This window comes from Pyxicephalus adspersus, chromosome 9 (assembly GCF_032062135.1).
Source record: "Pyxicephalus adspersus chromosome 9, UCB_Pads_2.0, whole genome shotgun sequence".
NCBI lineage: Eukaryota > Metazoa > Chordata > Amphibia > Anura > Pyxicephalidae > Pyxicephalus > Pyxicephalus adspersus.
The window spans coordinates 4,222,646-4,246,647 of record NC_092866.1 but is presented as its reverse complement, the minus strand read 5'-3'; the positions used below and the strand labels follow the sequence as shown (position 1 = coordinate 4,246,647).

The window sequence follows — 24,002 nt, the reverse complement described above, 5'->3', positions numbered from 1 at the left end:
GGTCTGACCAATGCTTTGTACAGGGGCAGGATAATGTCTCCATCTCTGCAGTCTATTCCTCTTTTAATATAAGAAATTACTTACTAGCTTTAGATATTGCAGCTTGGCATTGGATGCTGTTATTAAGTCCATGATCTACCAGAACCCCCGGATCCTTTTCCATTTCTGACTCCCCCAAATGTATTCCCCCTAGACAGTATGAAGCATGCATGTTGTTAGCTCCCAAGTGCATAACTTTACATTTATCAATATTAAATGTCATTTGCCACTTGGCTGCCCAATCAAACAGTACATCCAGGTCTGTTTGTAGATTATAAACATCCTGTATGGACTTCATTCCATTACATAGTTTGGTGTCATCCGCAAACACAGAAATGGTACTTTTAATCCCAAGCTTTATATCATTTATAAAGATGTTAAACAGTAAAGGTCCCAACACTGAACCTTGGGGTACACCACTAATAACCTTGGACCAGTATGAATCATTAATTACATCTCTCTGGATGCGATCTTTAAGCCAGTTCTCTATCCATTTACAGATTGACTTTTCTAAACCTATCAACCCTAACTTGCATATTAACCGTCTGTGGGGTACGGTGTCAAATGCTTTAGCAAAGTCCAAGTACACCATATCAACTGCTATTCCACTGTCTACCTGTTTACTTACTTCCTCATATAAAAATAGAGTAAATTTATTTTGAAAACTTCGGTCTTTCTTGAAGCCATACTGACTATCACTTATAATATTATTTTCTAGCAGAAACTCCTCTATGTGGTTCTCTATCAAACTCTCTAAGAACTTTCCAACTATGGACGTTAACCTGTCTGTAGTTACCTGGTAATGACTTTGCTCCCTTTTTGAAGATGGGTACCTTGCCAGTGACTAAAGTTCCTAAAAATAATGAGAAATAATGGCTTTAAAATAACTGAGCTCAGCTCTTTGAGGACACGTGGATGTAATCTATTAGGTCCTGGTGCTCAATTTGGGCTTGAGCTCTCCCATTTTCCTTCGTGTACACAGAGCTAAAAAAAGTGTTTAGTAAATCTGCCTTGGCTTTATCCCCAGTTACCAACCCAGCAACATCCTTAAAGGGGCCTACATGCTCAGATCTGATCTTTTTGCTATTAATATATTTAAACATTTTTTGGGGGTTTGCCTTACTTTCCTTTGCATTCTGTCTTTCATTTTGAAGTTTTGCCTGTTTTATCTCCATTTTACATCTTTTGTTATATTCTTTATATCAGTGTTTCCCAACCTTTCTTAGTCGCGGCACATATTTTACAATTAGAAAAATCACACGGAACACCACCAAAAAGTCAGACACGTAAATTAGCTACCTGCTGCCATCTAGTGGAAGAGTTTTTTTTGGTTCTGCATTTCCCACGGTACACCCGAAGATCTCTCAAGGCACACTAGTGTGCCGCGGAACAGCGGTTGAAAAACACTGCTTTATATGTTTCAAATAATGAAGGTGATCTTTCATTTTTATATTTTTGAAATGCCCTTTTCTTGTTCCTTATGGCTTTTTTTAACATCAGCTGTTTTAATTTTAGCCTCCTAAACATATTACCCATTTGAATATATTTTTCAGTTTGTTTTTGTAGAACACACTTGAAACATTTCCATTTCTGTTCTGTGTTCTTTGAGGACAATATTGTCTCCCAGTGCAAGTCACAGAGAGCCGCCCTTAATAATGGAAACTTTGTTCTCTTAAAATTAAATGTTTGTATCCTGTTTTTGCTTCCTGTTTACAGCCTACATTAAATGAAATCATATTATGGTGACTGCTACCCAGATTCTCTTTTATTTGCACATTTGTTATAAGCTCTGCATTGTTAGAAAGAACTAGGTCCAGCAGAGTATCATTTCTAGTTGTGGCTTCAATAAACTTTACCATAAAATGATCTTGTATTAAATTCACAAATTTCCTCCCTTTTGCTGTTCCTGTAGTGCCATTACTCCAGTCAATGTCAGGGTAGTTGAAATCTCCCATGAATAAAACACTTCCACTTTTTGCTACTTTTTTTTATCTGTGCTAGTTAATTCTTAATTTCTTCCTTAGCACTGGGTATTCTTCTGTACTTGCAGACAAGATCTTAACCTGAAGACATTATATCTAAGCACTCAGAAGCTGCAATATATTACTTTTTCATCTTGGGTTTCTGTATTTTTAAATATTAAAGATTCCAGCACTGTAAAATGTACGACGAACCCTTTTTGTAAATATTGCACCCTTTTTAATATACATAGAAATCCTAAATTTCTCTGCTAAGTAAAATTGTTGCTTCAGCTGTGACTTCCAATCTTAGAGTAACTGTACTGGAAGAAAAACATTTTCTGCCCCAATAACTTCCACGCTGGCTCCAGTCGTCTGTCTGCACTGGCCAAGTGTTTGAGATCACATAGCTATTGCTGAGTTTATCTAGGAAGTGACATTTGAATAGCGGAATCAGAGGAGAGTGGAGCTAACTCTCCTCTCTGTCTTTTCTTTGTCCTGCACTCATGTTGCTTACTTTTACCGGATAATTTGTGTTGAAGTGTTTGATGATAAATAATGCAGAATGTGGCTACTCTTGAGGGTAATGTGATCTCAAACTTTACAGTAACAATAAAGAGTCAGCAGGTGAGAACCACAGGAATAGGAAAAAGAGAAGTAAGATCGTACTGATAGTTGGGAGCAGGGAAAGTTATATGCTGGTTATTAGGAGGAAGCCCATTGCCCTAACTGCAAAAACTTGCGGTTAGATTAATTGGCTTCCCCCCAAAATTGACCTTAGATTGTTTTAAAGACATATAACTATGGTAGGGACATTAGATTGTGAGCCCCCTTGAAGGACAGCTAGTGACATGACTATGCACTTTGTACAATGCTGCGTAATATGTTGGTGCTATATAAATACTGTATAATAATATCTTTTTCTGCTAGGTAAAGATCACATTGGTCTTGCTTTATTTAACTAGTCACAAGGTCGATGAAGCTGCACATCACTATGCCAGCCCTGAAACAGATTTTGTTATTGAGGTCAAAAAGTACAACCTCACCAGTCTTTTCGTTGCATTTTGCTTGTAGAGACTTGATGGGGTGAAATACGTCAGGGTGTTGGTTGCACTGGTTTATCCTAACAAGGTTTTTTTTTACATTGACAACTGTGTTTCTGGTTCCTTCAATCTTCTGACTTATGCAAACTTTACTTTAACATAGACATATCACAGCAAGATAAGGTAAGCCAACATTTCTGACGTGGTTCTAATGTGGGCACCTATCCTAGTTTTAGCGCTGAGTGCCGCCATCTTTCCTTCTTTCACTTCTGACAATCTTTAGCCAACTTGATTAGCAACATGCATGGGGATCTCCAGGTTCCTCTACAACCAAAGCTAAAACTATGCATGCAGAGCTCAGCTTTGACTTCAGAGACCTGGAGAAATCAGATAGGTAAGCTGCATTATTAAAGAAGGAACATCACCTGTCCCTTTCTGAAATTTTGTCCTGCTTGATCATGCAAACTTACCGTTACACTTTAGGCTTCAATTTAAGCATCTAATTAAGCATTTCATTCTAGGAAAAACAAGGAAAGCTGGGTCTGCTAGTCATTGGGCTCAGTGGTTAGCACTCTGGCCTTTGCAGAGCTAGGTCCCAGGTTCAAATATTTGCCAGGGCACTGTCTGCATGGAGTTTGCATGATCTCTCCGTCTTTGTGTGCGTTTTCTCCCACATTCCAAAAACATGCAGGTAGGTTAATTCCCCACCACCACCAAAATTTACCTTAGACTGTGGTAATGACCTATGACTATGGTGGGATATTAGATTGTGAGCCCCTTTGAGGGACAGCTAGTGACATGACTATGGACTGTAAATTGCTGCATAAGATGTCTGCAATATTTTAACACTAGTTATGAATAACAACATTTTGCCAGGAGTAGGGAGCAGGAGGAGTTGAGCTGAGAGAAGGGTAGTGAAGGGAGCTGAGCTGCTGAGTCGCTGCTGGGAGAGAGTAGCAAGGTCTCCTGAACTGCTGAGAGAAAGCTTCAGTCCGTCTGTTTTGTTTGTTAATATTATTAAACAGGATTTATATAGCTTCAACATATTATGCCGCACTGTACGTTAAATAAGGGTTGCAAATGACATACATATACAGACAGTGACACAGGAGGAGGAGAGGACCCTGCCCAGAAGAGCTTACAATCTGGGAGGTGGGGGAAGTAGCATAAAATAGGAGGGGGGATATGTAGCGGTGGGAAGTAGTGAGGGTTTTAAGAGACATATGAAGACGGGTAGGTGAGTTTGAAAAGATAGATTTTTAGTGCTCTTTCAAATAAGCATAAAGTAGGAGCAACCCGAAAAGAATGAGGAAAACCATTCCACAGAATCGGGGCAGCTCTTATATTTTATGATTTGATATCTTTTGTAATTTATAAGATTACATTCCTATATGTATCCTAAGAAAACTGTAAACATTGTAGATTCCACTCAGATTCAACTCCTGCTTTTTAATCAAACCAAAAAGCCTTAAAAATGATTGCATTCTTGCTCACTTGCTATCTCCCTATGCCGCAGAAGCTCAACGAACTGCAAAGGGCACTTCCTTGTCACAGTTGAACAGAGTTGACTCCCAGCATTGCCATAATACCTCATAATTCTTTCTGACAGAGCATCCCACACTGTTCTTCCCATGAGACTCTGCTCACTACTCTGGTCCAATCGATCTTCTCACTGCAACAACAAGCTGTGAATTGGGGTTTTAGCACGTTAAAAAATCATTTTTCCTTTTTATTACTTTTTTTTTTACCTACTTTAGTCAAAAATAGTGGTGGGTGGGGGGCTGGAAATATTTAGTATAACCACAGGTGATTTTGAAAAAGTCATATTCTTCTGTAAAAGCAGCAGCGAGTTTGTTTTGTTTCCACCGCGGATAATGACAGCATGTTCTTCCAGTACGCGGGCAAGGCTGGAGAGGACTGTCTGTTCTCGAACACCAGAATGGAGCAACATAAAGATACACACAGGGATTTTTGTTACTATTGTGTATTCTTTATCACTTCTCTGATAGAACTTTATCTAATAGCTGCTATTTGCTGGGGGGGACATTTCAGGTAATGCAATGTTCTCCCGATGGTAATTTTAATTTCAATTTCTCCTTGCCATCATGTACTAGTATTAGATATACCGTCCGATCAATGTTCAATCAGTATTGCAATCATTTTTACCATTTTATTTCCTTAAAATATCAATTGGGGCACAAAAAATAGTTTCAATTTCAGTTGACAAAAAAAAACCTTGCCTGATCTTTTTTTTTTTTTTTGACTTTCTGCACAAAAATTGCTTGTAAATAAGACATTGGCTTATGTGTTGCATAATGTGTGACTATCTTAGGGATACAATGTACCAAAAGCTAGCACAGAGAATTGAAAGAGGACCAGTCACATTTGCATTTAATGAAAAATCTGTTTTATAAGAATAACAAATGGACTTTCCAGGTTCACAGGGGGAGCTGTTTAAATAAAAAAAGAAGCAAATGTGTTTTATTACTTAGCACGATGGCTCAGTGGTTAGTACTCTGGCCTTTGCAGTGCTTGGTCCCAGGTTGGAATCTTGGCCAGAGCACTATCTGCATGGAGTTTGCAGGTTCTCCCCGTGTTTGCGTGGTTTTTCTCCGGGATACTTCGGTTTCCTCTGCTTGTAGAGACTTGATGGGGTGAAATGCATCAGGGTGTTGGTTGCACTGGTTTATCTTAACAAGGTTTGTTTCCACCTAGACAACTGTGTGTGTGTGGTTTCATCAATCTTCTGACTTTACTTTAAAATATACATATCACAGCAAGATTGTAAGCTAACATTTCTGGCGTGCTTCTAAATAAAACAGTTTGTCTATTTGTTTTGATCCTCAGTCTTTAGTTTGTCTTTAATTACACCATTGGCTGCATGCTTGCTTCAGGTGTGCAAATGAAGCTACTGAAGCCAAGAGATCAGCTTTACATACAGGCAATTGGCATTTTATACAATGGGATCAGCAGCTTTGACAATCTCTCACTGATAGACGCCCTTTATTATTAGCCCCTGCAGAAGGTTTCATTCCCTTTATTGTCACCAGAAATATAAAGAGCAATACCAAGGATATCCGTGTAAGGGATAAGCATGTGACATTGGTGCTTGGTGACTTGCTGCTCAACCCCTCAGTGCTGTCACACGGGGATATGGAGAGAATTCTCATCCCCTGTAAGTTATGGATAGAATAAAATTTTCCTTAGGGCCTCTCCTAACACTTAAGCTTGGAGTCAAATCCCTAGCTCTAAGTTATAATTTAAACTTCCATGCCGGCCCTCAAGTTTTTGCTATAATATCAGGGTTCTCCCCAGGCACTTTTAGCTGGGCGCACCACCCGGCACTGTTCAGCACCCACCCGGCTGTTTTTGGGTAGTTACAAAAGAGTTTGGTCACAATACAGGGGCTGCCACCCACCTAAAATTTCTTTCCACCCGGCTTAAAAAAATTTCTGGGTTGAGCACTGAATATAAAAAAATGATCTGAATTTTTCCACATTATGGCCCAATTATCCTCCAAGACACCCCCCAGTAGCACAGAGAGGGGTGCAGTGTTGCTCCCTGTTCTACTGTTCTTCTTTCAGGTTCGAAGCCTTTTATTTTAATTGGCTGGGTTGGGGTGACGGCGCTCAAGTGCATGCGTCACTCATTGTGCACAAAGCAAAGAATTCACAAGAATACACAGGATCTATGGCAAAATAGAATACACAGTCTCTTCTGTCAGTATAAAAGCTTGCCTCACATGAGTTCCCCAAGAGCCTCTGGCTTTTATGTGTTTGGTCCCCTGATGAATACTTACCTATAATCTTTATTCCTTTTTTTCAGTTAAGTATTTTTTGTTTTCATTTTAGAATCCTAAGATTAGTGGGTTACCACCCAGAGGACCTCCACCACCCTGGCTGGTAAGTGTTACAGTTTTTTTTTTTTCAATACACCCTTTCAAACTACTAGTAAAACAACATTTGTTTGTTCTGGTTGCCCTCTGAACTCTTTAGCACAGTCCTCCCCTTACTCCTTACTCTGGTGCAATGTCAGCAGTTATTCTCCATCAGAATGCATTCTCATTTTCCTGATATCCTCTGGGCCCATTGCACAGTCTGGGCCCATTGCACAGTCTGGGCCCACAGTACTCCAGGACTGAGCAGTGCTCTTGAATCATTTTACTGGCGGAAGATAAGCAAGTGTTGTTGACATCAATAGGCCAGCTGTAACACTGCAGAAAAAAAACTCAGAATTAGTTTTATCTTACTATTTATTTGAATGACTATTTACATGAAAAGACCAGATAGGTACCTTGGGGGTGGGGATGGTGGACTTTGAAGGGGTTAGATCAGGGGTGCCCAACAGGTGGATCGCGATCTACCAGTAGATCGCAAAGGTAACACAAGCAAACGCGGAGCCCTGCCTTTCAGAATAAACTCTACCGCACACAGGAGTTATGAAGTCCCAAGTTTTTATTCTTGATGGATTTGACTTGGTCATTTTAAAAGTAGCTTGCAAGTCAAAAAAGTGTGAGCACCCCGGGATTAGATGTAGGGCTGAAATTTGGCATTGAGGATGAATAATCTGAATTTACTATCCCTTCTTCTTGTAGACCTTGAAGGTACAAAAATGATGCTCAAACCAGGAGCAAAGTATTGCTCGGAGCACCATAAGATTCTAAAAATTACTGGTTGTAAAATTAATATGATTGACTTGCCTGTCAGACCTGACTTCCCTTGTCTCTGGGTCTAAAAGATGGTTTTATTTCAAAAAGTTGCAAAATATTTTGATGAGGGGAGAGGGAAGAAACAGAAAAGGCAAAATGTAAGCAGAATAAATTTTAATTTGTTGCATAAAATCTTTATATTCTTAATTGTTTAAAAAAAATTTATATATTCTTACATCGTGCAGCTGGATATGAAATACTTGTCACCACTCTTACTGGCATATGAAGACAGACTGAATGAAAAAGACAACTTGATCTTGTCCTTCGAGGTGAGGATTCATTATTTATACACATTTAAAGGTAATCTGTGATGACCTAAATTTTGTATATCATACCTAAAGCTGCGTACACACTTGAATTTCTTGTTGTTGGAAAGGATCTTACACGATCCTTTCCAACGACAAGGGAGTGCACGATGCATGAACGGTGCTGTACATACAGCACCGTTCATGCTCTATGGAGAGGGGAGGGGGAGAGCGACGGAACGGCCCCCTGCTGCGCGCTCTCCCCTTCACTTTCATTAGGATCGGTTGTCGTCCATCGTCCGTGGATCCGGCAGGACGGTCGTTCGGACGATGGACGACACCGACTGTACACACAGCAGATTTTCGCCCGATATTTGACCGATGCCGATTATCAGGCGATAAAAATCTGCCGTGTGTACGTAGCTTAAGTGTCACTGTATATAATTTGTAAACCACAAAGTTAACCATTTAGCTACACATTTGTTAAAACGATTCTGTAATAGTGTAGCAGATCTTTAGGTGCAAAGGACCTGTTATTCTGAATCTACCTTGTAACTTAGTCGTATTCTCTGTTTATTCTACCAGTTCTTCCATTATTATTTTTAATAATATTAAACAAGATTTATATAGCCCCAGCATATTACGCAGGGCTGTACATTAAATAGGGATTGCAAATGACAGACAGATACAGACAGAGACACAGGAGAAAGTGCTTACAATCTAAGAGGTGGGGGAAGTATCACAGAGTAGGAGGGGTGATTATTTCTACTCCCTTCAACAGATCAAGCCGTCCGGCAAAATTGGCAGATACAGGGTTTGGGACAAATCATTTAACACTGACAGGGTTGCTTTATAGATGTTCAGTTTTTAATTATATGGTCAAAACTTTTTTTTCCCAAAAGAAAAGCTCCTCTCTGCTGCAGGCTTCTGCCTTTCATGTGACTGGTCTTCTGTGGAATACATATACATCTCTTTTATTTTCTTAGAAATCTTAGCTGGAGTTGGGCATTAAGTTAAGTATCACACATAGTGACAACACTACTCTGTGACTTTACTGCAGAACGAACAGCATTGTCACCCCATTTTTAAGTAGAAGAGTAAGAAATCCACTGGCAGGATAAAAGGTTAAAAAAAACTAAGTTACCTAGGAAAAATAAAACTGCTGGCTTCTGCCAATGTTCACACTAGGCATGAGGTTCCAATGCATGTAGCTTCTCCTGGTGGCAGCTCCATAGAGAATGAATGGGGCTGCAGTGAGCGGTACTAGTACCACTGTGCAGTTGCTGTTCCTTTAAGAACCAGAGCTGCAGAACGAGTGACTGAATAGCTGTCAAGGTGCCAGCTGCAGGGGCCAGCGTGTAGTCACTCTATCCCAAATCATGTGTAAATCTGCCCTTAATGATCGTGGCGGACTACATCACATATGTCAAAGCTCTACTTTTGTTTTGAGTCATGCGACACATCATTAGCCCTCACTTCTTTCAGCAGCTTTTCGTTTTTAAACCATATCTTCCTTTTCAGTTAAAACCTTGTTTTTAAGGGGGGGATTTTCACCAGACTGGAGGAAATTGTCTGATTGTCTGATCTAAGATGTGCAGACTGTTCCCTATTAAAAAAAATATCTTGAAAACCCTTTACTTGTTATCGTTGCTGACCTAGATATGTCATGACTGATGTGCTCAGCTGGCTTCACCAAATTTCTGTGTTTCAAATGTTTGTTTTATCTTTTACTCAAAAAAGAGACATTATTCCTTTTCAATGGTTAATGTGTAAGAGCCTAGAGAGGCTGAGGCATAACTTGGTTGCTTTAGTAGGAGGATATCAGCAGCTGTATTAAACAGAATGGGCTTGTGCTAACCAATAAACCTAAATATTTTTGAAAGAATTCGATTTGTGACACAGGGCAGCATGGTGGCTCAGTGGTTGGCACTCTGGCCTTTGCAGTGCTGGGTCCAAGGTTCGAATCTGGGCCAGGGCACTATCTCCTACATTCTAAAAACATGTAGTTAGGTAATTGGCTTCCCCCTAAAATTGACCTTAGACTGTATTAATGACATATGACTATGGTAGGGACATTAGATTGTGAGCCCCTTTGAGGGACAGTTAGTGACTATCAACTTTGTAAAGCCCTACGTAATATGTTGGTGCTATATAAATCCCGTGGAATAATATTAATCATTTTTGACTCCAGCATTAATATGTATGGTGGTTCAATGCTGGAGGTCAAGGTCTCAATTCAAAGGTCAGGTCTCTAATTTTGGTTTAGTAAAGGGGGCTTAAACTATCTGTAGACATAAGATTTGGTGGGGGTGGAGTGCTTAAAAAAATTGATTACTGAATTTTCCATCTCAACAAATGAGTAAAAAGCCAAGAAAATAAATCTGGTATACCTACAATCTTTAAATGGATGTAAAGCCAAACATTTTAGCTTGCTAGAACCCTGTGGGGGGACATTTATATATTCTGTCTCACAGCAAGGCCATGGTAAACAGGAGCAGAGAGACAGATCCTGCAAAGGATTTATTGCAAGGTTACAGCTTGAGCCATAAATTCCTCCTTTGGCTGCTCTATAGTTGCTACGTGTCTGTCTAGAGTGCAAATCTGCCTCCTCTTCAGTAATAAATATGTCTTAGATCTTACAAATCTGTGGTAATTGACTACTAAGGAATCCAATGCATGGGGTCCTGAATACATTGTAAACCTGTTAGACACATAAGCTGTCTCTGTAAGTCACATATTTGCTTGATAAATGTCCCTCTGTGTATTTTAGTGATTCAGTTTGTTTATACTTAAAAATAATCAAATTATCATACACAATGGCACTTGAATTACCTCTGTTTGAAAGCATCAAGTTGATAATATCCTGCTTGTTTCTAAATTCTTTTAAAGCTGTTTGTAATTTGTTCCAAGTACATACACCTTTGCCAGTTAGCGACAAGAAAGGTCTGTGGACAGGCTTACCACTTGCCAAGAGAACAATAAAGTTTGCAATGCAATAAGCCTTAACCAATCAGAACATAGCGTTCACATTTATATAAACCTTAACCAATCAAAATTGGGCATTCACATATATAATTGCACTTTCTGAACAATATGTGTTGTGCTTGTTATGAATTACATAGGTTTAATATTGTAGCTTTTTCAATAAACATTTTCTTTAATAATTCAGTATCTTCCTGGCTTTTCTTTTTTGTTCAGGAGGAGATTAAAACTTTTAAGCGCCGTGTCAAGCAGGTGATCAAGGAGAATGAGCAACTGCATCAGGTGTTGGAGCAGGAAAGACCTGTAGATACAAAGGAATGGTAATTTTTCTTTTTATTATTAATTTTACAAGTTTATTTTTTGATTTGAGTTCATTCAGGTCTGGCTTTAGAGCTGTAAAGGTATCAGTTGCTGGTGTAGGAGTGATCTGTCTACCCCTTAGTATGCCTATTGACCAGACCCTCCCCAAGGGCCTGCTTCCTCCAAGGCTTTGTTATGTTTTTTAGATTGTAGTATATTACCATAAAGGCTGCAAATTGGTTGGCTGTCCAAAGCACCACAACACAAAAAAATTGTACATGCAAGCCAGTGCACCAATGCATGCCCTGTGTTGCATTTGCACATTTTAAGCAACACACTAGCGGGGACAGGCCCTAAATAAAAACAATTTTTTCATACAATTGCATTTAGCCTTGATAAGGCGGCATTCTGCATATACCCCTGATGTCAGGTTAATAGGGAAAGGAATAGCAGTCAGACAGAAATTTTACCCTGTCTGAAGACTATTTTCCCTGATTCTCCGGTAACACGCATTAACATTAGATAATCACCTGATAAGCAAGATGCCAGATGAAACAGATACTGTCTAATGTCTATATTACCTTCAAAGTGAACCTTTGTTTTGGATGACCATTCAGAACCTCTGCTCTATATAGCAATGACACAGGGTAAGTAAATGCCAGGGATAGGGCTGAATTAAAGAATAGCTGTACACAATTATATATTTTGCAGACTCCACAAAAACCAATGTTTTTGAGCTAACATGCTAACCTAAAGAAGAGTTATACCTGTTTCCTGGGTTGTCTAATGACCGGTTTAAATTTCTATGTACTGATCACTTTTTGACTTGGCAGGGAGATGCTGCAGAAACAGAACAAACTTCTCTCTGACGAGAACAGAGTCCTGGTGCAGAAACTGGAGGTTCAGGAAATGAAGAGCCGAGAGAATCTAGCTGATCACCTGCAGGAAGGTGAGACCACGCAATTTTTTATACTGCTCACTTTTACCTCTGTTCCCATTTCTTACATCTATCATAATAAATAGAAACCTTTTATGAAAGATAAGTATACTTGTTATAGTGGCTTTTTAAATCGTACATGACCTCTAAATATAATGTATAAGTTAGATTAAACATGAACTCTTGGCAGATATAGAATACCTGGCCTAATGCAGCTCTTCTATCATTTATTCACCAATAAATGTATTTTTTATTTGCAACAGTATAAATTCTTTAATTTGATACATTTGATTTGATTTAAGGTAACCTTAAATGTGTGAGCTTCCTGGCTTCATGTTATATCTTATAACAAAATCTGGAAGAGAGATTGCAGGTCCTATGTTATGGATCATGTAACATATTATTATACCGCTTCATGTGAACGCTCTGAGCTTGCATTAATAACCCCATCCATCTCTGACTCACAACAGCTACGTTACTTTCTCTCAGAGCAGAATATTTAACCGGATATTAGCATCTTGGGTGCAAGTTAATTGATTTCTTAGGCAGAACAGGAAATTGGGCAGAAAAGTGACCTTGTCATGCACGAAGCCAGGTCTGCCGTAGATTAATATTATTATTCGGCTTGCCTGCAGTCTCCCAATTAACGAAGCAGCTAATGACTCTGGAAGCTACAAATCGTAGCAGCGAAGATACGCTGTTAGAATTACAGAAGCAGCAGGAACTTCTACGCTCCAAGTACAGCGAAATGAAAGCGAACATGGATGGCAGAATCGCAGCAGAGGAGCATGTTGCCATGGTGAACGAATTAAAAAGGTAATCTCTCTCCGCCCCATGTAACAAGTACTAATGTCTTCATCAACATTCAGATGCTTTATAGCCCCTGAATGGAAAGCATAGTTTCCTAATAGGGTTAAAAGCCAGAATTTATTTCAAGGGTAGTGCTTAAGTGGCAGAAATAGAAAACATGAAAATGACACTTGCTGGAATAAAAAGAAAAAATAGAAATAGAAAGTTATATTGACCTAAAAAAAAAGGCACCTGATGTATACAGCGCTTTTTTGTTCTGTCACTGGAAACAATCACAAAAGATGGTTTGCAGCGACAGGGCTTTAGCTAAAGTTTAAACCATATGAATGATGAATTGTTTCAATTTTATAGTAAGTTATTTGCCTTTTTCTTCTTTCTCTTTGTCCAAAGTTTCAATTTTTTTTCCCCACTGGAGTCAGGAAATACAAAAAAAAATATAACTCTTTGTATTGTGTTTTTTTTTTTTTCTTCATGACTGCTTCGGAAATGTATCACAAAACTACTCAGGGGGTAATGAGCATTTGTGTCTGTTTCACAAATAAAATTCATTAGCGTTTGATGTGCTTGTTTCCGGCAGCCAACTTCAGCAGCAGCGGGACACTAGCGAGAGAGAAACGTGCAATATGATGGGCAAGATCAATGATCTGCAGACCCAGAAGAAGGCTCTTCTACTCCAAAAAAACGACTTGGTGGCTGACAACAAGATGCTGGAGGCTGAGCTGGAGGCAGTGCAGAAATCCAATAGGTTGGTTTTCTATCCACATCCACCAAACTTGGGATGTAGAGTCATTTAATCCTATTTTATAGATAAACCTCATCAGCTAAATAATTAGCATAATAGGATGTACCAGTGTGTGTGTGTGTGTGTGTGTGTATGTGTGTATATGTATATATATATATATATATATATATATATATATATATAATAATATATACTATAATCTTTATATGTCTGATGCTGAATTTCATCAGCTGTTACAGAGACCCAGTCATGATAGGGTCACTTTATATAAAGAGATATACTATACTTCTTCTGCTGGCTCATACATCATTGCAAGATGTACAAGCCAGCTGAAGGAATTATTTAGATTGTTGGTGGTATAAGGGGTTCAGGTATTCAACCCATGCAACCAACTGAATTCTTGCAGCAGCCAGGCAAGAGGTATGTATAGTATACTTTTATCAGAAGTATCCATTTATATACAAAGTGACTCTGCTTACAAGGCCCGACCAGGTATAGGGTAAATGCTCCAAATTACAGGGTGCTGCCTATCTTCAAATCGCCTTTACAAAACCTTCAGAAATGGATTAAGGAAATACAAATGTGAGTATCAATAACTTTTGAAGTGCATATGCAACCAAAAGATTGTGTTTTGGATAAGAGTAGGAAGGGATTAAAACTTAGATTGTAAGCTCTTCAGGGCAGGGTCCTCTCCTCCTCCTGTGTCACTGTCTGTCTGTCATTTGTAACCCCTATTTAATGTACAGTGCTGTGTAGTAAAATGGTGCTTTATAAATCCTGTTTAATATTATTAGCCTTTTAAGATTTTTTTATCTGTTTTTATTATGCTGAGCAATTCTTTTACATACGGACACAAGAGGAAATGAGAGGAAATCTTCACAGCGTGAGGGTAATTTTACTCTTGAACATTTGTCTTGAGAACAAGTGTCCCTATTCTCCCTCCCACTGGTGACAGCTCTAATATTTTGGACATGCCAGCGACACAGACCACAGTAACTGCTTAAGACAGTATTTTTTTTTATTCTCAATGTTTTTCAACAGGATAGCAGCAGTCTGGGTAGAGGAAATTTAAATTCCAGACTAACAGCTTCTACGTATCAAATGGTTTTCACTTTCATCTGAGGTAGTGATAGAATAATTCCTTCTTATCATTAAAACACCACATTTTAATAGTCAAAACCAGTTACAAGTTTTTTTTTTCAGTTTTACATAATATAACCGTAGGTAAGCATATATACTGACAATACACTATATTTCACCTTTTTCTAGAGGTAGATAGGCAGACATTTGACAGACAACAAGTGAGGATTTAAATGATTGCCATCCCAGGTTTCTTCTTCAATGACCCCAATTCCAGCCTTACTCAACACAATCACATATATGAACTTGGCAGAGAAAAGGAACAGGCTTGTAGGTGAAGATGACAAATCTCACTGTGTCATAATGATAATTATGATATACAAGCACTTTACAATTGTCCAGATAATTACAAAAACAGCTTGAGATCCTGAGCTGTGCTTGTAATCATCGAGCTGTAAAATGCTGTCGTTTTGGGGAGATTAGTCTGATTCAATAATTTAGATACATAAAAGGTGATATTTACTCATCAGAAACGTCTGCTGAAATCTTTCAAGTGCCTATCCCAACTACTTTTCTGTTATTTCTGTGTGTGCTACTTCTGTACTCTGTCTTTGCAGCCTGTGTTTTTAGCAACAAAAAGCATGCCCGTGCTATTTCCACCTATAGGTGGTTTCCAAAGAGCCCCTTTGTAACCATTCTGACATAAGTGCTCCCAGCAAGGGCTGAAAGGGTGTAGAGGTAAGAGGTAACAGGTGAAGCTTTATTAGAGCAACAAGTTGGGTGTGAGGAATGGTGGGACATTGGGCCTGATTTATTAAAGCTCTCCAAGGCTAGAGTGGATACACTTTCATCATTGAAGCTGGGTGATCCAGCAAACCTGGAAATAATTTCTTCAAAGTCATTGGCTATTTTCTAGCAAATGTTGTGAATCCTTGACCAGATCCATTCCAGGTTTACTGGACACTGCTTCACTGCTGAAAGTGTATCCTCTCCAGCCTTGGAGAGCTTTAAAAAAATTGGGCCCATTAAGTCTCAAGGGAGGTCATCTGACTTTATTGTGAATAAAGTGCACTCCCCATTGTGAAAATTCAGAAAAGCACCTCAAGTCATGAATATTGAATAAGCTGTATGCATTTTGAGCAGACAAATATGTCAACAAAATTCTGCTAATAGTCTGACCGTTGTTTTTTGAACTATGAAGCCAAAGTGTAACATGCTTTATACTATACTATAATTTACTACAACTTTAAGTCATTTAAGTGGAGTCCCGCCGCTGGCTAGCACATTGAGAGTATCTCACAGTCTTTTCTGTCATTCAGGAAGATGAAGAGAAGGATTGGCCAACTGAGGCAGCAGTTGGAGGATGCCATGGAGAAGGAGGTGACTGCACACCAGTATCTGGCCAATCTCATCACCCTTGCAGAAAATCTCACTGGAGAAAGGGACCAGCTCATGCATGTGGTAAGTGGAACATCCATCTTTGTTTTACTAAATCCTCACTCTGTAGTAACAACGTGTTTCCTCTGGAAAATAAATGGTATGATACAATCACAGTATGATAAAATCACAGCAGACAGGCTAGTGAACCATACAAAAGTGACATTAGGCTGCCTTGAGGTCATTTTATATGCAGCATATGTCATTTTATGTCAGGATCTCAAATGGAGCGCTTTACCAATTTGACAAGCTTGTTGGAAAAAATCTTTACTCTTTGTCCATTGAGAGTTTCCCAGTAATCCCTAAGGTCCCTTCAGTGGCTGAAGATCCAGTAGGTCCCAAAAAAAATGAAACCAGTTTTAGAAAGGAGAACCAAGGGGGGCTGAACAAAACAAATAAATAATGGCAGGGGCCATGTAGTAATGTTATAAAATGTGGTCTAGCATATACAGTACCTGGTGATTTTTTTTTTTTCTCCACCATTCATTGAGGGTTGGCACCTACATGAGGAATGGATGATAGACTACAAAAACCTGAAAGAGCCAGCATACTCCATTCTTTATCGCTGTCCACTTGAAAGCACCTCCTGGGCTTTGGCTACAGCCATAAAGTTCTGCTTGTTTGCATGTTTGCTTGTTTTTGGGCTAAAAGTCTACATCCCTGTTGTTGGTAGTAATTGCCCACTCCTGAGTTAGAGACTTCATTTGCATGTTCCACTTTATCATTATATTAAGAACAGCTGTGCCCCTCTATGACCAGCTGAAAAAAGGAATATCGGGGTACCAAAACCTAATCAGGACAGTGCCAGAAACAGACACTAGCAGTCCTATGCTACATACAGTCACTAAATAATTGCATAAAATGATTACAGACATATTATTATTAGATGATTTGATGATGTGAAAAGATGCATAATTCTCGGGTGAAATGAACAATTCTTCCTGACAGACTTGTTCCATCATCCTTTGTCGTATATACGGATATCAGTAGACAACAAATTATCATGCACACATGTATGTCTTGTGATCTTTAAAGAATTCTATCTGCAAGTCAATTCAGAGGTCTGCCGATTTCTGTGAACAATTATCTGCCCTCCTATTGTGTGATACTTCCCCCACCTCCTAGATTGTAAGCACTTCGGGGCAGGGTCCTCTCCTACTGTGTCACTGTCTGTATTCGTCTGTCATTTGCAACCCCTATTTAATGTACATCGCTGCGTAATATGTTGGTGCTATATAAATCCTGTTTATTAATAATATTAATAATAATAATGATAATAATAATGATAATAATAACAATTGCACTGGACAGAATATCAAGTTGAAATGTCATTCTTTGCAAATGGTTGATTGAGGATTATTGGTTTTGAACAACAATTATTAAACAAAGTTGGGATGGCTCAGGAGGCTTAAAGGTTAGCACTCTGGCCTTTGCGGCGCTGGGCTCAGGTTCAACTATCTGCAGAACACTGGTTTCCTCCCACATTCCAAAAACATGTGGTTAGGGTAATTATATATATAATTTATACTTTTTTATTCCCCCCCCCCCCAACTCCCTTTTGCTGTCCATTTGGAATATTTGTGGGCTATATCTTTTTCTTTTTTTATTAGGTTTACAGATCTATTGTTTGGTTTCCTTCTTTCATTTGATTTGTCGGTGAAGCCGGAGGAGACCCACCACGGCCAGCATCCTTGGTGTATTTGAGAACTGAACATCTTTAATAGATTGTGACATCACAGATGGAAGGCAGCAACTCCCTGCCCTGAGCGTCAGCCATCCCTGTGACATTCCGCTTGCACAGCCTGATCTTTTTTGATGGCTCTGCTTTCACATCTATTTTAAGGTTACCTAGAAGCTAAAACAAGTTCCCTGTGGGAATTGTAACCGATGTGAGTGGCACACAAAGCCGCACTTGCCTGTATGAGATGAGACATTTGCCCATCTTACTGTGTCATCATCTGGGCCACATGGACGGAATGAAAATGCATCTCTCTTCTAATTTTTTTCTCCTCTTCTCATTATTATTTTATTTTTTTGATCTTGTTATTGTCCCCCTCTCTCTCTCCCTCTTTGTCTATTGCTCTTCCAGTTTATAATGAACTAATCTTTATGAACAGTTTCAATACATTTTAGCTTTGCAACAGCAGTTGACGTACAAGTCATTAGAGCAATGGTGGATTATCCATTAGGCCACCTAGGATATAGCCATTAGTGGCTAGGTGTTTAAGGGGTCCAGCTACCACCCTCATGCTCCTACAGTAAACCAGGGGGACAACCCAATTAGTCAAAGGGAGAATGGACTTGTTATGACTGATAAAGCGGGGGTCATGCCTGGGCAGACTATACAAGTGGCATAGCTCTTCTGTGCCCATTAAAATCCTTATCAATGTCAATCAAACGGATATAGGGATAAGATGGGGAGCCAAATATTATGATATCATAGTTGCTGGCATATGCTGTATGCATTGGTATTTTTTACTTTTATTTTCACCTTGTTTGGAAGGACCTTTGTTCCCACTCATCAATCGTCAGGATTTTTAGATTTTCTTTTTTCTTTCTTTTCTTTTTTTGGTTACAGTAAGTTTTAATAAGATTTTACAAAAGATATTAACATTCCAACTTTTCAAACAGAATCAATGCAGTGGTAACAGTCAGCCAAGGCTAATGTCTATGCTTTTCTAAATATAAGACACATAAGGCCAACCATGCCAATAGCGTGTAGGGTACCGGGTCGTAATTCCGTAATATTGCCCTTGGGGCTGATCATTGTTCATATCGGGAGCCATAGTCCTTAGGGGGTATCCCTTATAGGGGTTAGCCCCCCTCCCACCCTACTAGGCAGGTTGGTCGCGATTAATTACCCTGAGTAACGTTTAGAGTTCCAATAAATTCAAAGAAAGAGAGAAAAGAAAGGAGAGAGGGAAGGGGGGATTTGGATGAGAGTAGGGCGAGAGGGTAGGAGTGGTGGTCAGGTCGTACAAGTCTTAACTAATTGTACCCCAGCGGAGGAGCATGGTCTTGGGATAGGATAGGACACATTATATCGTCTTATATGAGTGGTCCCACCCTATTGGCGTCACTCCATGGTGCCCACACACACAAGGAATCGGTGGGTATAGCACGCTTTTTTCATTGATCATTTTTTTCAGTCACAACACTCTGAGTAATATTCTTCCTGTATTCTTGTGCTGTTTGGCTGTATTTATTCTTTAGAAACGCCATAACCCAACATTTTTTTACAAGGTATGGTCAGGCCGTGCTGTGTAAACTCCATCCTACCTGTCCTGTCCCCGATAGAGGATCATCTCAAATGTGTCATCATAAAGGCTTTCTAGAAAATAATTTAGCTGCAAGTCTCATTAAATATTCTCTTCCTGTTTCTGCAGAAAGTTCACAGTTTTCCCCTTAAATTTTTGAATCCTATGAAAATAAAATAAACTCTTGGAGGGCTGCCAGCCTCCCAACAATAAATATTTACTTCTTTTTGTAGAATTCATGCTACCCTGGCATTTACCCTGGAACATCAAAGCTCGCCTGTCTCTTAATGCCACTGTGCTATTTCTGAGTCATCCATGTATGACGGAGACTTCCTTTAAGGCAAAAGTTTGGTGCTTAAGAAGACAGTCATAGATTTTCATTTTTTTAACTCCTGTTTATAAAGCTGAAAATAAAACACTAATGGAGGTGTACAAGAAGAACTAAAAGCATAGCTATAATTTTAAAATGGCTTAGGAAGAGATGATGGATATGAAAAGGCGAAACCAGTATAGAAGTTAGAGGGTGTGCAAAAGGCGGGAATGAGAGGGAGAGAAAAAAACAGTTTTCCACAGTTCCATTCCAACCGTTATAATACCAAATCATACTGTTGCCACTAGGTAGGAGATGCTTTAGTTACAGTAAATGTTCTGCTCATAACAGTTTTCTCAAACTTTTTAGGTTTGCCCTGGTGGCCGTTGGGAGAAGGGCCCCCATGCCCTGGTGGCCGTTGGGAGAAGGGCCCCCATGCCCTGGTGGCCGTTGGGAGAAGGGCCCCCATGCCCTGGTGGCCGTTGGGAGAAGGGGCCCCCATGACCTGGTGGCCGTTGGGAGAAGGGGCCCCCATGACCTGGTGGCCGTTGGGAGAAGGGGCCCCCTTGGGAGAAGGGGCCCCCATGCCCTGGAGGCCGTTGGGAGAAGGGGCCCCCATGCCCTGCTGGCCGTTGGGAGAAGGGGCCCCCATGCCCTGGTGGCCGTTGGGAGAAGGGGCCCCCATGCCCTGGTGGCCGTTGGGAGAAGGGTCCCAATGCATTGGTGCCCATTGGGAGAAGGGCACCCATTCCCTGGTGGTCATTGGTAAAAAGGTCCTTACAGACTGTTAAAACGATTTTTGGTGTCAGTGGTATCATATCTGAGAGCCAAAAATTGCTCATTGTTTATAAAACTTCCAGCAAACTCTGGAGGAACCCTGGTTGAATACCATATATAGGTGTCAAGTGTATATCTTTTGGTGTTTTATTCTGATCATGGCCACCTCTCATCATAATGTTTTGTTTTAGGCTAAAGGCATGGAAGCAGAAAAACACGGAGCCTTATCTAAGATGATGGAGGGCAGCATACGTCTGGGAAAACTAGAAGAGATGGTGAAGGTAAGATGATCCTTACATTTAGGATGGAAATTGCCTCTTCGTGAGTTTGTAACTCGTCCTGAGCTCTTGCTCTGCCATTCTCCTCTTGTCCTATTCTCTCTGAGGACTACAGAACCTCCATATATTCAGAGCCACTATTATGTTGTGAAAAGGATGGGGGCTGATGTTCTGGTCTAGGTTATTAATACTGCTTCTCCATAAACACTGCACAATGATCATTGTCCCTCCTAGAAAAGCAGCCAATTGCATCAGTTTTGGTCACTTCGGAGATCATTAGGATTTTTCAACAAATCTATTTGATCTGCAATGGACTCCCTTTGGACTTGTTTAGACCCAATGATGTAATTACCGGGTCTCTGTTTTCTATGCAATGCAGACAGTTTAAAGATAATGGGAGGTGCTGGCAGGATGCTGTACTGGGATTCCTGAAAATATCACAGCACCCTGCCTCAGTATTTCACCCACAGGTGCCCCCAGTCCTGATGCAAGCACTAGGTGAGCTCTTTAGATGGGTTAGGCAAATATTAAAATGCCTTGGTAGGTAGATGTTAGTCTGGAGAAATGGGCATTCCAAGACAGACTTCATTTGCATGCTGAACCTCCATGATCAGAAAAACCGAAGTCCAATGAATGAAAGGGGTGGGCCAGGGACAGTACAAAAGGGGGTTAAATGTTGCTGGATATCCTCCTGCCAGGAAATAAAGCAGGCTTTGTCTGACTTGCTGAAGCTTCTGGTGCACATTGTGAGAGGCTCACAAGGTTCAGTATAGGAGCTTTTGGAAGTTTACACAAGGTAGGTTTTTTTTGTAAATAGCACACATTAAACATGTTCAATATGTGTGGACAGGGTCTCTTTAAAATTGACCCATGATTGAGGTATACCTAAATCAAGTCAGATTTTTTTAACAGGCACTCCCTCTCTAGCTGTACACATTCTAAACCTGTTTTTTAGCCTCCGTCCCAAGCATCAGCTTCCATCACAGCATCAGCTGTGTGTGGCTCTGCTGTTTTTGGAACTGTGACAGCATTGGTGCTGCATTGAGATTCCACAAAAAGACTGAGATGACGTTTCTAAATCCCCCTTCTTTTGTGACTCTGGCTGTCAGCTAATTATCCTCTGGAGGGTGCCATAAAACAGAAAGGGAAGGTTGGTGGAGAACAACGCAAGACAATGCCAAGCTTAAAATATCAGCATCGTAACAACCAGGATTACTCATTACACAGCTGTCTCGAAAGAATAAGCACATTTTGCATTATTGGATTGCAGAGAAACTACAGGCATAACTAGCAACAAACAGGAAATAAATATTACTAGTTGCCCTGACAGTGATCCAAAACAAGCATGCAGCCAGCAACAGCAGTGCTCTTCATTGGTATGCACGTTCCAGATGTTTAATTCAATTGGTTTCTTTAATGATAGGCCTCCATTATAGCCCATGCACACCTTTGTGAAGGTTGTAACACCCAAGGTAACTCTTAGGTGTAGACAATTACGTATAGTAGTTCCCATTATTTAGTTTTAATACCTGTTGATCTTGCCTATAGGTCCCCTGATCACATGTCCTGCCATGTGCTGTGATTCCATCTGCCAGTTCTTTTATCATCGCTGTGTCCTATAATTAAGTAGAGGTTGGTGAATGTCACCACCAATCATGACAGGGGAAGCAGACATCTGAAACATCTGAAATAATGTGAAGATTCTGCTGGTGGTGGTACAGGTAAGAATGGTGTTCTTTTAGGGTGCCTATGCACCCCTTCCCTGACCTGTTTTTGCTGCTTTGCCTCTCATTCCTACACAGGTGACTATATGATTTTTTTGGTATGGGGGAGCATGTGACCCCCTACCTTTTTAATGCTACTTGGGCTTAGCCGCCAATCTCTAGGGCTGAACAATGTCGCATAACCAAAAGTTGATTGGCTACAGCTCTGATTTTAGTGCTAGCTATGGTGGAGCAACATCCAACATGGGAGCACAGGTTAGGTTAATATGAGGAGGTTGAGGAGTAGGGCTGGGGTAGGTTTTGTAAAGATACAATCACTGTATTTTGCAAAGACAAACTGACTCAATTTGCCTGATTTTTTTAAAGTTCTCCAAGGCTGGAGAAGCATACACCTTTATCAGTGAAGCTGGTTGATCCAGCAAACCTGAAATGCATCTGGTCAAGGCTTCAAAACATTTGCTAGCAAATAGCAAATTACTTTGAAGAAATATATTCCAGGTTTGCTGGATCACCCAGCTTTTCTGATGAAAGTGTATCCTCTCCAGCCTTGGAGAGCTTTAATAAATCAGATCCAATCTCTTTAAAAAAGCAACAACTTGCTTTAAAAAGATCTGCTAGGACAATAATGGCCCCATTACATAAAAGCAGAAGAAGTCATTATCAATAAGACAAGTGGCAGCGTCCTTCTTTATCCATTGGTTTTCAGACCAGCTGCATGGCTAAAAGGGAAAGGAAAATTAAATTTAATTACTAATTGGGTTCTTTTTGAGCTTCCATGTAATATGAGCACTAATGAGCTCATCATGAAGAAAAGTCTCCTTTTTCCTGAAATGAGACCATTGGGACACCTTAATGCCTTTCCTTTCATCAGTTACAGTTGAAGAGGTTTTCGCAATAATCTCTGAAGTACCCCAGTCAGAGTAAAGGGCTGCCCCTTCCATTGAACACTTTGCAATTAGTTTGCCTGCAGAATCGCATCTACCGACACCGCACAATGAAGCCGTTCAAAGCCCCATTGAGCGAACGTTCTTGCCGCATTTTCGTCTGCACAAGAGTTCTTAAGATGATTACGGCGTTGCGCGGCTAGTTTTTCGTACGTATTTTCTTTCTAATGGATTATTATCCCCAGAACTTTACCCATCTTTTAATGCATTTTCAATAAAAAAAAAAAAAGAAAACCGAATGATGTACTGTTTTTAGAGCACAGCTGCATATTACAGGGGCTACAGTAGCCACATTATTACAGGCCACCATCCTAAAGGGGTTTCTATTATTTTTAGTATATCATATGCATGTTTATATTCGGTAATAAAAATCAAATGTACCTGCAACCAATAGGGGATGAGTTTTTGACTACTGAATTGGACAATATACT

General features: G+C 39.9%; 1 protein-coding gene across 4 annotated transcripts in view; it reads left to right on the top strand.

Annotated features, from left to right (window-relative positions):
• The window catches only part of CEP89 (centrosomal protein 89), a 66,759-nt gene that overhangs the window by 11,114 nt on the left and 31,643 nt on the right, over nucleotides 1-24,002 (top strand). For 3 of the 4 annotated variants that reach the window (XM_072422164.1, XM_072422165.1, XM_072422163.1), the window contains 8 exons: nucleotides 6,892-6,942; nucleotides 7,934-8,017; nucleotides 11,192-11,295; nucleotides 12,109-12,224; nucleotides 12,848-13,028; nucleotides 13,600-13,767; nucleotides 16,164-16,305; nucleotides 20,817-20,906. In XM_072422164.1, coding sequence (XP_072278265.1) covers nucleotides 6,892-6,942; nucleotides 7,934-8,017; nucleotides 11,192-11,295; nucleotides 12,109-12,224; nucleotides 12,848-13,028; nucleotides 13,600-13,767; nucleotides 16,164-16,305; nucleotides 20,817-20,906 — 936 coding nt within the window. Of the gene's footprint in view, nucleotides 1-6,891; nucleotides 6,943-7,933; nucleotides 8,018-11,191; nucleotides 11,296-12,108; nucleotides 12,225-12,847; nucleotides 13,029-13,599; nucleotides 13,768-16,163; nucleotides 16,306-17,891; nucleotides 18,638-20,816; nucleotides 20,907-24,002 lie in introns of those variants that run through there. The other variant, XM_072422166.1, reaches the window with a different exon arrangement.